The sequence below is a fragment of the Gymnodraco acuticeps genome, unplaced genomic scaffold, assembly GCF_902827175.1.
Source record: "Gymnodraco acuticeps unplaced genomic scaffold, fGymAcu1.1, whole genome shotgun sequence".
Taxonomy (NCBI): domain Eukaryota; kingdom Metazoa; phylum Chordata; class Actinopteri; order Perciformes; family Bathydraconidae; genus Gymnodraco; species Gymnodraco acuticeps.
In genome coordinates, this window is record NW_022990590.1 from 1,996,021 (window position 1) to 2,011,585 (window position 15,565).

A 15,565-nucleotide genomic window follows, 5' to 3' on the forward strand; every position below is an offset into this window, starting at 1 on the left:
AACTGTGGCGCGCTTACACTCTAGGTGCGCTGCATTTGTGCTTCAGATGAGGCTCCCTCCGGAAAATGAAGCACCCGCCGCAAAATGAAGCACCCTCCTACAGTGGCGTTTTCTCCCGGAGGCCAAGGGAAGCCAGGCTTCCCCTGTTTTTTCGGATTGTAGTTATAATTTAAATAAATAAATAAAAACACTTTGTTTTGTTTAGATAATTCTCCTGTGCTGTGTGTTGCTGCCGGCCCGTCTCTCCCCCATTCTCATTGAGTATTTTACAAAGAGTGAAACAAACAGCGCCCCTCTAGATGTTATGGTGAAACAGTAGATTGCACTCACTATTGCGAGAGGAGGCCAGCCGAATCTGGCTTCCTTTGGTGAAATAAAATGGAGGGATTGACCAATCAGATGAGGCCCACGTGATGCCCCTGCCAACCTGTGATTGGTCAGGGCCATGCCAAGGGAAGCCAGCCGCCTCTTGCTTCCCTTCAGAGGCGGCTGGCGATTTGATTGGACCAAGCGGCAAACTCTGGGGAACAGCCGGGAAGCCAATACGGAAGTGCCACACACTGCAGTTCATACATGGGCCGCTAGGGACTGGCTGCAGAAAGGAGCAATTTCCATAGACCCCCATGTTAAAATGCCCAACTTTACAGCAGAAAAAAACATGTTTCTACCCATGGATGCAATACATATTATTATCGATATAGTTAGATTCCACCTTCATGATTATGAATCTGTGAGTGAATTGTTTTCTAACACGACCCTTTTATTTATATTAGGTCTTAACGTTTTTGCATAAATTAGGGCGTGGTCACGTTGATGGACACGTACATTCCTCACTGTCAGCTAACAGCAACTTGTCCACTCTGCTAGGCTACAACCATAGAGGCTACAACGTTAGTTAGTCATAGTACTGTACTTGACCCTTTAGCTTTAGCCGTGTTCGTGGTGATTGTGCCTTTTAGGGAATATTGTTACAAATACCAGACAATTAAAATGTCGTGCTGTGCGCTTGAATGTACTAACAGAACTTCCAAGAAGTCTAAAATGATAATATTATACATGTTAACCCCGTTCGCAGGTGTTTGTGTGCTTGGTACTTAGCTTGTTACTTATTAGCCAGCTAAGGACGTAACCCTTTATGCATACATATACATTTTAGTTTATGATTCAGCCTTGGGTAAGACTTTTATAGTCTATGGCTATGACGCCCATAATGCTAAACGGGAGCAAATGTTAATAGGTGACCCAATTATCCCAGTGGTGGCCGCCGGAGCTAACGGAGCCGCAGGGGGCTAGCTCCAGCCGGCGTCCCGGAGCTAGCCCACTGCGGCTCCGTTAGATCCGGGCGGTGGAGTCCGTCTTTTCTCAACGTGTGAATGACAAGCATTAAGAATAACAAAATATAGCTAATTCTCTTGCAGATTGTCTCATTTGATTATGAATGTAACGTTTATATAGGGGAACTACACTGTTTGCAGTAACTTGGTATGCATGTATTTCATGTTAGCTTAGCTTCTTAGCCTGAGCTAGCTCTGTTTACTTCCAGTTCGGAGGCTGCAGGTCCCGCCTCGGCTCCGCCTCTTTGCCCTTATTTGGAGCAGGCGGGATTAGACTCTGACGTCACAGTCGAGCCGTTAGTGGCCGACTCCGCCTACTAAGGGCTTCACGGCAACTCTGCAGAATCCTATGGGTGACGTCACGGACACTACGTCCATTTATATATACAGTCTATGGATTGGACACTGCCATCCAATCAAATCACATCAACATCAGTTTTAATACTGTAACTGTCATCACCGCTGTTAGAAATTATCAAGCAAATGAAGCATTATGGAGGGTGGAGATTTGGCATACTTAATCAAACATAACTTTACTAAAGTTCCGCTACAGCAGCAACTAAAAATTAAATCAGATGACAGGCCAATGACCGCACTCCAGCTGTGTGTACACCAGTCTATGGTGTACACAGAGGAAAAAGGGAGAGAATCGGACGTTCAATGAGGACAATTATGTCCGCACGGAGTGGCTAACTGGAAGCGCTAAACTTCAGCGTCTATTTTGCTGGCCATGTCTTCTTTTTGACAAGGATTCGTGCTCCCTGAACAATCCTTGGGCAACTTCAGGATTCATCGACCTTGTCAACCTGTCACGGGCAATTGAGAGGCACGGTAAATCCAAAAATCACAGATTGTGTGATTGTCTGCATACATTAATAAGTAAAATGCTTAAATTAATAAGGAGAGAGTTTCAGCTGGAGAGTGCGTGCGGACCTGTCAGTTAGATAACAGGCGTGTGCAAGTCCTGCATCTGTGTGATACAAATGTGTGTCAAATTATACCGGGCACTGTAATCACTCATCTGGTTACGTTATTGAACACCCCCCCGACCCAAAAAATGGGCTTCCCCTACATTTTTCCCCACGCCACGCTACTGCCCTCCTATGCAGAGCCGGCCAGACCCATTAAGCGACATAAGCGGCCGCTTAGGGCCCCGCAGCCACTAAGAGGCCCCCTAGCAAAATGAAGAAAACAAATAAGAAAATAAAAAATTCTCAGTACACCGTCGCCGTGATAAGTATGTTTAATTAATTGTGTTAATACACACTTTGTCATACAATCTAAATGTAATGTTTTTAGCGTTACCTGGTGATTTCAAAGAAAGCTCTCTGGGAAATGTTGACTTACTGTTCGACATGAAGCTAGAAGCTACAGTACACAGTTGATCCGGAGTCCTGTCAGTTAAAGTGTTTCATAGTTAGCTTAGCTAAGCATCAATCTAGCACTGAAATATATGGATGTTATGTGACAGTATTTCTGAGAAAAAGTCAGCTGAAATGGTTGCATAGTTGCCACTGCCTGTCAACAGCATGTTTGACCGTATTTGCAGCAGTAAATGTGGCTGTTTGACGTTGCCATAACAACACCTGAATTACATTACATTACATTACATTACATTGCATTTAGCTGACGCTTTTGTCCAAAGCGACTTACAATAAGTACATTCGACCAGGAAGACACAACCTTGAAGAAAACAGAATCATATAAGTATATCAGGTTTCATAGAGCCAAACATTTCAAGTGCTACTCAACTGGCTTTAGGTAATCCAGTCCTTTATTAGTATAAAAGTGCTTCGTTAATCGTTCTAACGCTCGAAGTGGAATTGCCATAACAACACCTGAATTTAAATGTACAACCTCTTTTTGTGACAGATTTCTGCAATAAATTATAATTCTTCTGAATGATATTCCTATTGACAGCTAGTTTCTATGTGAACATTATGAGATGGACAGCCAGAGAGAATAAATGAAAAAACAGTTATGAAATACTATATGACAAAACAAGAATACAGTTTAAGTGATTTGTAAAATATCCATAAAGAAAAATCTGTTTACAGTTCTGTTTCATATGGGTGTTGAGAGATGTATCCATAGATCTCTTCCTTTTGCTCTCAAAGTGCACCAGATTGATGCTTTTAACTTCAATATTTAAAAAAAAATCTTCCCGGGGGAGCATGCCCCCGGACCCCCCTAGAGGAGGCTAGGTCCACGGTGTTTACATGGTTATTTATACAATATGTGTGCTTATTCTAACATCATAAGACAAAAGTTGATTCCGTGTTGTGTGTAGTGAGAACGCGCGGGGGGGGGGCCCCAAGCCAAAGCTCGCTTAGGGCCCCCATAAGTCTAGGGCCGGCCCTGCTCCTATGTATCCATAGATCTCTAAATTTTGCTCTCAAAGTGCACCAGATTGATGCTTTTAACTTCAACATTTAAAAACAAATCTTCCCGGGGGAGCATGCCCCCCCCCCCCCCCCCCCCCCACTTAAAATCATGTTCACATGGATAGGAAACTAAATACATTTGCACACATCTTGTGTCCATATCTTTCTGTTTTGGTGGTCATGCCACAACCGTGCACGTGCATGCATACGCAAGTCATGGTAAGATATCTGGATTAAGAGATTGCTTTTTCTTTGCACAGCATGAAAGAAAGGCCAAATGAATGGGCTGTGATCTTAGCATTTTTAAGTAGAGGTCAATAATTTGAACGGCCCTCGGAGGATGTTGAAAAAATTAAAATGGCCCTTGAGAGTAAAAAGGTTCCCCACCCCTGGATTAGACCGACAATTGATTACCTACGCCAGGGCTTCTCAAACTCTGGACCAAGATCTGGATCCGGACCAAACTGCAAATCAATCCGGATCGAACCCTGTGTCCCATTATAAAATAAAAAATACTTTACTGGCATTGATCCGGACCAGTGACCTTGTATAAAATTCACAAGTGGACCTTTAACAAAAAACTTTGAGTACCCCTGACCTACACCAAGGAGGTCATGATTTCTGTTTAGTTTGTTCGTCAGCAGGATTACGGAAAAAACTAATGGCCTGCCTTCAATTTAACTTGAGGCAAGGATATGGGACACGGATTACATTTTGGAGCGAATCCGAATCACAGGGCAAACTCACATTATTTTTCACTCTAATTAACATTGCGAGGTAGGCCATGGTGTTGGTGGAGGTCAGCCCCTATGAGTGCCCTTTAAGTTTAGTCTTGTAGCATCACTAGTGGAAAGTAATTAAGTATGTTTACTAAAATAATGTTATTCAGTACAGTTTTGAGGTACTTAATTTCAAATTGTATGTTCCCCTTCCTGCCTTAAAATGTGACTTGACTGAATACGCTGAAACTAAAGTGAGTTTGATTAATACATTCAAAGTTGTCTCATACGTTTTGAAAGTCTAAGTGATTTAAATTCGCAGAACATCATAAAACAAGAAGTTGATTCAGCAATGTTTCACGGAAACATTAATATCTAAAGTGGCCTGACTGTCAGAACGGTAACAACTAATATCCCTAATTATATATGTGAAATAGTAAAGCACTGCATTATACAGTCAGTATAACAGTATATTAGTTTACTAATCACTCACATTGTCTATTTTCTCCAGATATAGATGTTTTGATTGATTTCCTTATTTGTGTGTGTCCAAGCCTCATGGGTTTACAAGCAGCAAACATTTTCTATCACTTGATCTTAAATATTCTGCTCCTAAGTTTGGAGGAAAAAAGGTTACCTGCCTTAAAGGCCCGGACACACCAAGCTGACACCAAAGAACTGATACCTCATTCACACCAACGGTGTTTCAGGGCCGGTTCGGAGCTGGAGCTTGAAAAGCACCGGGTTTTCCTGTTCACACCGCAGCGGAGCAGCCTCTTAGCTCCGGAATCCGGTTTGTTTCAAGAACCAAAAAATTGTCCGGCCAGAGCAAAATTACCACATACGTCACGCTTACGTCGAGGCGGGGGCAGGGGCGGGATCAACTCCTGAACAACAACAAAAAGCCCGCGTTTTATCCAGTTTGTACACAACGATGGAGAAACTTAACAAGCAGCAGTGGTCCACTGAAGAGACCAGCTACCTACTGGGAATCTGGTCTTCCGAAGAGGTACAGAGGAAGCTGGAGCACAATCGGCCATTGTTGTTGTTGTCGGTGTGAGCTGTGAGGGGTTTCCGCACGGTTTGGCTTTATGAAGCAGACACGCAAAGGGTTACGTCATGATGCAAACGATGACGCAATGACGCAGCACCAGTCGAACTCTGGGCGGTGTGAAAAGAGCCGGAGCTAAACCGAAGAACCGGTTCTGAACCTGAAAAGCTCTAGCACGGAGCTTGAACCGGAGTTGCGTTGGTGTGAATGAGGTAACAGACGGACCCCCGACTGTTGTGTCGCCTCGCATCTCTGCGTCTTGGCCATGTGTCGCACTGGAACACACCGCAAAGACTTCAGCCGACAGCCAAGAAGCACGTACGAACTGCGCATGCGTGAGTGGCAATAACTCTCCTTACCAGCAGGCGGCGGTAGTGTGTATTCGTCATTCAAAAGAGACAACAACCGGAAGACAGACTGTGTGATAACCATGGATGTATAATAAGAACTGGATACAGCGTGGGAGGCGGGGCCTCATTCATTCCTACATATGAGAGTTGCTCATTGGCGCATGATGATAAAATGGGCCAACTTTTGAGAGAGCGAAACGTCACAGATTACCCGTCATGCCTGAGAAGTACCCGTATGTGCGCTCATAGAGCATGCGCAACTTTAACCACACCCCCCCAAAAGGCTTGTTCACATTAAGCACGTCAATTTGCGTACACGTACAGCACCGCGCGTTCATGACAGCATGGTACTGGATTTGTTTTGATGGATTTGATATTAACGAGGCGGCCGCGGCAGTTAGCAGCTAGCTAGTAATTATGCTAAGTTGACATCAATCGTTATGTACTTTTATATTACGCTGATAACAGGATCTAGTGATATCCAAGCAACAGAGCTTAATTTAGCATGATACTTGTGTGGGTTGTACATGAAACCACTTGATAATATATACAAATGTATGTATTTTGAAGCCCGTTATGATCAATTGTGAGTTAAATCTTATCTAAAAAGTAAAGCTGATGATGGATCACTGTGGTGGAGTTAAAATAACAATAGTCTATTTCTCTTTGAAACGTGATAGAGTAAAAGGATAGTAACTGTGACTATTCATGTTAAGTACCCCACAAGTAACAAACACGTATATAATACTTGAAGGAAAGGTGTAAAATGTTTCCATAAATACCAATATCACACACTACAACACCCCTTTTTGTTAAATACCAACCATATGTATATATATGCCGCTAAAACTGTGTAATATACCAGGCTGCTAAATCCTCCAAACTGTTAGTCAGAACACGTAAAAAATGTTATGGATTTTTAATGCACTTAAGATATTCATTGCTATCGGGATGTCTCCACCTTTAATTTCCTGGGGGTTCACATCTCGGAGAGCCTCAGCTGGACAGCACACACCACTGCAGCAGTTAAGAAGGCCCAGCAGCGACTTCACTTCCTGAGGGTGCTTCGGAGGAACCGACTGAACAAGAAGCTGCTGGTGTCCTTCTACCGGGCGACCATCGAGAGCGTGCTGTCATACTCCATCTCGGGGTGGTATGCAGGATGCTCAGCTGCGGACAAGAAAGCCCTGCAGAGAGTGATCAGGATGGCAGAGAAAACCATCAGCTGCCCCCTGCCCTCTCTAGAACACATCTCCACCTTCCGCTGCCTCAGCAGAGCTAACAAAATTATAAAGGACAGCTCTCACCCAGGTCACAGACTGTTCTCTCTCCTGCCTTCTGGGAGGAGATACAGGAGCTTCAAGTCACGGACAAACAGACTCAAAAACAGTTTCTACCCCTGGGCCGTCAAGCTGCTCAACCACCACACATAATGCAATAACTGTAACCATTCTCACACATACACACACACTTTTAAATGCACTTTATATACTATTTTTTATATCAATATTTTTAACTATTTATTCCCCCGTATGATTGTATGTTGTCTGTCCTATTGCCGTCTTTTTTAGTGTTATGTATTTGTTTATATTTTTTGCACACCGGGACAGAGTTGCACTCTGAATCTCGTTATACTCTGTGTATAATGACAATAAAAGGCTCTCTCTAAATTAAGAGCATTCCATGGAATATAACAAAAAGTGTATCTTGAGCCGGTTTCTCAAACTTACCTACCCCACCTTTAACTTACAGATCGCAATACCAGTACTGATCAAATATTTAAATATGGCTGATTCACTATCTCAATATTAAAAGTGCATGATTTGCAAGTATTAACATGCGATGCATAGCTATTATAACCAACAAAGCGAGTTCAAATGAAGGGTAACATTCAAAGCGTAGGATAGGGAATTAAAAAATCATGAGGTTTAAACAGATTCCAGTTAAAATCTAGACAAAAAAGTAAAATGACACCACACAGAAACTCCAGTATATCCTGATTGGATGTCTAATCTAGTGTAACATGATAAAATATTTACACAAAACTGATGTAGCCTACAGACCATGTACAATTGCAATATTCTCCAGGAACAACTTCACTCAAGGAAGCCCTTCCTTATCCACTTTCCCTTCACACACATCTGTCAACAGTGCATGTCCTGAAGATCATCCACTGTCAACCCACGCCTCAGGGGGTTTATCCATGATGTCATAACAGCATCATCCGTTGTGAGCTCATTGCCTTTATGACCTAATTGGCAAACGGTGATGTGGGGTAATTGCTTTGGCATTTATGATGCCTCCTCATTTACCTGAGCAGAGCGGTACAACACTGACTGTTAACCCTCAGTTCGAAGTGGCATATTTGTTTACTCCCACTAAAGTAGCCGGTTTAAGGCCCAATATGAGTGAAATACAACCCCCACGAAATGCCTCATGGCTCATGTGCCCTAAAGTTTGTAACCCCTCGTGAGCGCGCGGACACCAACACAGGGGGGTTGATGTCCAGGTGAGCATTAATCCAACCAATTATAATATTAGTGAGCTCGTGTGCTACTGTGTCCCTATAATTGACCTTGTTCCCGTCCAGTGAGCACACAAAGCACTATTATCGCTTTGACATTACACTGTGGTTGCTGCTGCTGGTGGTGTTGTTGGAGGTGACTGGGGGAGGGAGGGGATATGATAACACAAACACACATTGAACGGCCAGTCCGACTGAGAGTACCACTCCCTGGGAATCTCCTTCATCACCATGGCCATTATCTGCCTCGGCAACGTCCTCCAGACATGACTTTAAAAACATACACAAAAGGAGGAAAGCTGGCCATGCGACCCCTGCTCTGCCTGAATTCAAAAAAGAGAATTAACGAGGAAAGATAACGTAGAGCAGCCGCTACTTACCGTAACGTAGCTCTGCGTGGCGGGCACTATCTCGTCTAATTTTCCAATGGTGCGAGGAGCCAGTCAGGGCACCTTGTTTTCCGAATGGCTGGGTAAGGCAAGTCCGCCTGGTCCGACTGGTTCACCGATGCAGCTCAACTAGAAATACACCCGCCACGAATGTTCGCCACTTCAAAAATATCGACGAGAGAAGAGACGGAGCCAACAACTCTGATCTCGTAAGAAGAGGTAACACTCCTTTCCGAGGCAAGCGGGGTCTGCTCAGGATGTTTGTTTTCATATATCCCATCCACTCCAACTGCCAATACGGCTGAGGAAGCGTGAGTGTTGCTGCTGGAGATAGTAGAGAGTCCGTCGCCCGCACACACGTCGCTTATATCCCGTCAGTTGGCATTACCAGTGCACGCAGCGCTCAGTTTGTACACCAGTCTGTGTGTGTTGCTACTGAACAACAACTAGCAGCAGATCATGACTGACTGCAGCGCTGACACGCGGTGTGGGCTGGGCCCCCTCCTGCCATTTAAAGTGTAGCAAAAATCACCAAAAGTCCAGTCCAGTTCCGTATATGACTACAATAAACAAATGTGTTTTATATAACAACAACATGAACATCCTCATCCTACTTCTGTGCTGAAGCATGTGATGGCAACATGGTGAGTCTTTTAAAGGGGTATCCACGCGTATCTGCAACTCTTGGTCCCACCCGTGGTAACTTTCTTGGAGGGATGTTGCTGTGGCATTAACAGGACAGGGGGATGACTGTCAGACAGCCTGGAAACACCTGTTAACAAACCAGTGTATCCCAAAATGGGATTCAGGCCAGGAAAACCTCAGCTGTGGCACTTGCAAGGGCTCCATGCCAAAAGTTGCAGATATGGGTCAAATTCTAATTAAATTCCCAATAAAACTGTGCCCAATTTAGTATTTCTTCATATAATTTCCATGACACTTAAACCATCAACCAGAGATGTATTCAGACTAAGTTCAGAGCCCCAAAACCCCCACGTTTACTGTATGTCAATTGGTTGTGTGTAGGTGATATGACTTTTAAGAATATGCATTATAAAATGTTATTTTAAAAAAAAATAGATTGACAAAATGATGGTCCTGCATTATTTAATATTATCCGCCTGGCTTTTACAGAAGCTCTGTAATAAAGATACTTTGGTTGAATTCCCAAGTCACCTTGAATTATATAGGAAACCTTTGTTTTCTCAGGCATGAGGAGGATGAATCCAAAAACAAAGTAAAGGCTTGATGAATTTAAGTGAATTGGGGCTGCGTCTGACTAAAGAAAACATCTGTTAAAAAACTGTCACACCAGTTGTGCAATATAATAGTTTTATTTATCTTATGCTCACTACTTCTCAAACACATGAATTTTACTAAAACGTTTATTAATCTCACGGACAAGTGATTGTTCAACAGCTAACAGTTCAGCGCAGGTGTCAAACACATTTTAATTTGGTGAACTGTTAATTAAATGTAATTATTTCACCAAGCAATATAACTCAGCAGCTTAAAACAGTGATTGGCAAGTGATTCATGTTGATTGCCGCAGCACATTAACATTTAGATGAAAATGTATGCTGGCGACGTGCCATGGCTCAAGTCCAAGTTTAGTAGTCCCAGTTTCTCAGGTTTGATTTCAAATCATGAAGATCATGTGCAATGTATGTTTTGAGTCCCTAAAGGCGAAGTCCATGTTAGCACTTTGAATCATTAAAACAAGAAGTTGATAAAAAGTCGATTTCTTGCATATAATTATGGCCTCTTTAACAAGCATTTTAACTTGTCTTAGTAAGAAAAGCACACATTGAATAGATGATGGCTATGTTCTATTTCAGATGCAACAGTAAACAGATATAGATTTCTAATTTAAGTCAAAATGTCTTCACTTAGAATATTTGACAACACGTGTGTCTTGGTAGCAAGAAGTCAAACACACGCTATCCACAGCCATAAAGCATTCCCTGCTTTATCCTCTACATAAGGAACATCATGATGTACTAAAAAATAGTACAGCTAAGATCATAAACTTTAACCCTCCTGTTGTCTTCGGGTCAAATCTGATCGATTTACTACTTTCATCAATCATAACTTTTTTGTTTTACATTCGATTGCATTAAGGCTTTATGATCACCACTTTCATTGAATTTTGGATGATTTAGTCAACTTTGTAACACCCATGGTGTTCCCGGTCAAAAATGACCGCCATAAAGAAAAGGAATTAGTAACCATCCGGATCAGATAAAACACACACACAAACACACACACACACACACACACACACACACACACACACACACACACACACACACACACACACACACACACACACACACTCTAGATGTGTGTGTGTCCCCCTTATGTGCCCAATCCCCCCATGTGAATCACACCTGGCTGGCCTGGCACACACAAACACACAGAACAATTTGACACATTTCCCGCTCTTATGTGCCCATCCCCCCACATGGATCACACCTTGCACACACAATACATGTTCAGTGTCTATTCTTTGTATATTTACTGCAGTTTTTCATGTTTACCAGTAGTGTGATACAATATTTACAGTTTGAAAGGGTGTTAAATGAAATTTGGTGATGATGAATGGTTTTTGTGTTAATGTAATAGCAGTTAAAACAGGACCGGTCCAATTTGAACGCGAACTCCAAAGTAAGGAGGGGGAAATGAAGACAATAGAAGGGTTAAAGAAAAATCAAGTGAGATATAGGGTAATTTTCTCATAGACTTCTTTAAAACTTGACATTTTTTGTACGCCCCCAGCTGGCCTTTCAAAAGTGTGCAGGAACTTCAGCATTGGCTACACTTCTCAGACCTACAGGTGGCCATGGCTAAACATTAGCATGTTACCAGCAAGTTAGCATGCTGGTTAGCATTTGGCTCGAAACACTGCTGTGGCTATGAGTCAAGCGTTAAGTGGGGCTATCAACTTGTTTTTGTGCTTACCACTAAATAAATGTTTTGTGGTAACCTCCCAAAGCAAAACTCTATGTTATTTCCTTCTAACATGAGTGTATTATGTTTGGGATTTTGTGTGTTCAAAATAAGAAAGACAAAAAATATGATTATTGGAAAAACCCAAATTCAACATCACTAACAACAGTGATTTGTGCATTATAGGTTGGAGTTATAGTAAAATAAAGAGAAGAACAACAAATTAAAAAAGTGCTTTAAAGCAATCAATTAACTTTGTTTCACGTAATAGAATGAAACAATTTAACCACTAAATCACATTTGATCAGGTCTCTGATTGATAATTATTGAATGGTGAAAAGTAATACTAATCTGTCCAGGCTCATTACATCACACTTAGTTTCCCAATGTACTGCCAATGTAGGGCTTATCTTGAATTACACACACACACACACACACACACACACACACACACACACACACACACACACACACACACACACACACACACACACACACACACACACACACACACACACACACACACACACACAGGGATCCACAATTAAGCTGAATCAGGATGCAGGGCTTGATTGAAGAGAGCGTCTGCTAACTAGACAGCGCAGTCAACGAGGAAAAGAAACAAGCTGGAACATGAACTGATCCTGTGTGAACAACAGGGGCCAAAAGCCTTTGTCCTATTATGCCTTTCACTCTGTTTGCTCACCACACAATCACGTGAACGGACGGATATTTCAGTTGTTTACAGCAGAAGTCCTAACCCTAATTAAGTGATAGAGATATTCCTCCAAAATGTACTATATTGGTTTTCCAAAGACTTACCCCCTCATTCTTTTCACACACCTCTAATAATGAATAGATAAAACGTACTCAAGTTAACTGCCTGATTGGTAATATTGGACATGTTAAGCAAGATGTCATCAAAAAGATGTTTGTAGTATGTCACAGTAGTGCTGTCAGATAAAATATAGCATGCTAATTAAACCACAAAATGACAAAAACAAGTGTCGGTGGATGTAAATGAGCTCTTGCAGGAATTGAGGGTGATGTCAGCCAGTGGAAAAACCTGTCACTGCTTTAAATCAGACAATGTGCTGGTCTCAAGATGAAGCTTTGAAATGCTCTGAGGTAAAGCTATAATGACTCCCAGCATTCAATGTTTCCAGGGTCCTCCTTTCTCTATAATGAGCGCAGCCAATCACCAATCTAGGTTCTTGTCACCTTTGAGAACTTGATAACAAGGGTTACATGCTACACATTTGCTTTAAAACTCCCACCTCTGCTTTTCTTCTGGGGAAAGAACAACTACTGAAAGATTTTTGAAAGATTTCGCTTCTTTCAACAATGATTTATTTCTCTGTCAACCTCCTGAGTTTAAGAGTGTTCATTTCTTGCATAGGACTTGTGGGTAATGTATTTCTCATCCTTGCCATCATTCAGACTAAGCTTTCCCGGGTCAAATCCTTCGAGTTCTTCCTCTTGGGACTGTCCGCTGCCAACTTGGAGGAAATTGTCACCGTGAACATCTACGATATTATCATCCTCAAGACCTCCACCATCGACAATTGGTTGTGCGACATGCTCCAGTTCCTGACAATGTTCGGAGAAATCACCAGCATCTTCTTCACCGTCCTCATCTGCATCTTTCGTGGACAGAAGCTGAGAGACGTCGACAAGAGGGTCAACCCGATCTACCTGGACAATGCCAGGTCGGCCTGGATGGTGAGCGGGCTTTTTGTGATGGTCGCTATGCTGCTTTGTCTCCCAGTTTTTGCAATCAAGCCTCAAGGCCTTCAGGGAAACACAACAAGGAATAGCAGCAGCTGCTCTCCCAACTTCTTTCAGTGTAGTGGAAACGATTGCCCCATACTCAACCGTGTTTACAAGTACACGTTCATCGTGGTGTGCTACCTGCTGCCTCTGATCATCGTCACAGTCACCAGCTGCCTCATCATCGTGGTGCTGCTGAACCGGAGGAATACGGTCACACCTGGGGCGAGCGAGACTGGGTCGAGCCAGTTCAGTACGAAGAACAAGGACCAGAAGCTCAAGAGGAGCACCATAGCTGTGCTGGCAGCGATGGGGTTGTTCCAGGTCGACTGGAGTCTCTACCTGATCTTCCAGCTGACCGTCAGCCACTCTGACTATGCGTTTTGGGCTGAGACTGAGTTCTTTCTCACAACTTCCTACACATCTATCAGTCCCTATGTGTACGGGATCGGGAATAACCTGTTTTTATGCAAGAACTTTATGAAGAAGTAACTTGAAGATTTTCTTCTGTATTTAAAATTGGGACACACATCTTTTGACATTTTTAGAAACCTCACCTTGCTCAGACCTTTTTCTGTAACTGTCATTGGTAAACAGATTAAAGCATTGTGTTCCAATTAAATATATTTGTTTAGATCTTGAAATTTTTTATTAGATGTTATGCAACTTATCTTTTTGCATTGTTTTGCTATTAAAAATCGTTTTCAGTCCCACCGTTTTATATCTAAAAAAAAAAAAAGGGTTTTAATCAGCAATACCTTTAATTGTTGGCAAAAAGCATTAAAGGATTGCTATTTTCTAAGCTGAAAAATAAAATGTTTTTTGTTCCTAAAGAAGCTCTCTTTCTGCCTGGCAGTTGGAGGAGGGCAAGCACATCTTATGTGATGCAGTGTAACCCAAAATAAATACTAAAGACATTGCAAGTTCCTGTTTCGCTGCAGACTCACTCTTTATCTTCACTTCAATTCTTCACATAACAGTTGTATATAAACTCTATATAAATAAACACAGAGTTGACTTGTGTTCATGGTCAAATAATATATTGTATTATATATATTTTGCAGAAGAGTGAAGTCAAGTGCAGGATAAATCTTGAGTTTAAGCTTTGTAACATAATTGAAGAGATGCACTGGCTCTGTTGAAATTGATTATGTATGGGTCACATATAATTGAGTCTTGTTGTGACCAATTTATTTTGTTGGATTAAGGTGATGTAGGTTTATGCCAAATGTCTGCTTAAATAGTGTCAATTTATAAAAACGTGTGTGGGTGTGTAAAATGATTTAGCCTTAATCATCACAATTTAAACATTAACTCGTAAAATACTTTAGTGTCAATAACATGAGATATGAGTGCCTTTAATTGACAAAGCTACGCCTGACTGCTTTTGGAAAAGTTTCTCATTATGTGTTACCTTCTGCCATGACATCTAAATCTGTTCTTTAAATGTAATCCCTTCTCATTAAAAAAAAAAAATATATGCATTATGTCTACACTTTTAACTCAAAAACAATCCCGTATTTACACGGTGATGATACAATAAATATTGTGCCTGTTCACGGTAATTTTAAATTAGGTTTGACAGAGGCTCACAAAGGCTATACAAAGTCTGTGCACTTTCCTTTGTCTGTGCTGCCACTGCTGATTTTACCTTAGTGCCATCACAATCTGGTAGCTGTCACTCCACACTGTATTGTTGTTAAGGAAGTAAAATCAAAAACACACCCTTATTAAGGAGTTCTTAAAGTGGCTTCTTTTTATTTTCTGCAGATATTTAAAAAAGTCTCACTATGTATGCAGTGTGACATGATGTGAGCAATAACCTTATGTGTCATCATTAAACAGTAATGATATTACTGTTGTATTATTATAAATGATCTGATCCAATATACAATTGTAGCCTACAGTGAATACATACAATAAGTGGTCTGATGTGTGAAAAAACATTTAAACTTCCTGTAGCTTAACTGGATGTATTATGAATATTATTTTAATAGTTTTATGGGAGATTTTGCCCTGAGGAAAATAATTTTGTATTGTCTTAATGTGAAACTTGGGGGTGTATTTAAAAGGGCTTTTTGGGAGTATACCTCTC

The 15,565-nt window shown here is 41.7% G+C and overlaps 2 protein-coding genes across 4 annotated transcripts in view; one reads left to right on the forward strand and one right to left on the reverse strand.

The window, feature by feature from the left end:
- Nucleotides 1-9,365, reverse strand: part of LOC117554250 (bromo adjacent homology domain-containing 1 protein-like) — a 31,106-nt gene extending 21,741 nt beyond the window's left edge. The window contains exons 1-2 of one of the 3 annotated variants that reach the window (XM_034228581.1): nucleotides 8,743-9,365; nucleotides 6,800-7,008 (exon numbers count right to left, since the gene is read on the reverse strand). The gene's annotated coding sequence lies outside the window, so the exon portion shown is untranslated. Of the gene's footprint in view, nucleotides 1-6,799; nucleotides 7,026-8,742 lie in introns of all 3 variants that reach the window. The other 2 variants (XM_034228580.1, XM_034228578.1) reach the window with 2 other exon arrangements.
- Nucleotides 9,366-13,044: 3,679 nt separating this feature from the next.
- Nucleotides 13,045-13,962, forward strand: LOC117554225 (C3a anaphylatoxin chemotactic receptor). The gene has a single exon (XM_034228547.1). It carries the CDS (start codon nucleotides 13,045-13,047, stop codon nucleotides 13,960-13,962), a length of 918 nt encoding a protein of 305 aa, XP_034084438.1.
- The last annotated feature ends 1,603 nt before the right edge of the window (nucleotides 13,963-15,565 follow it).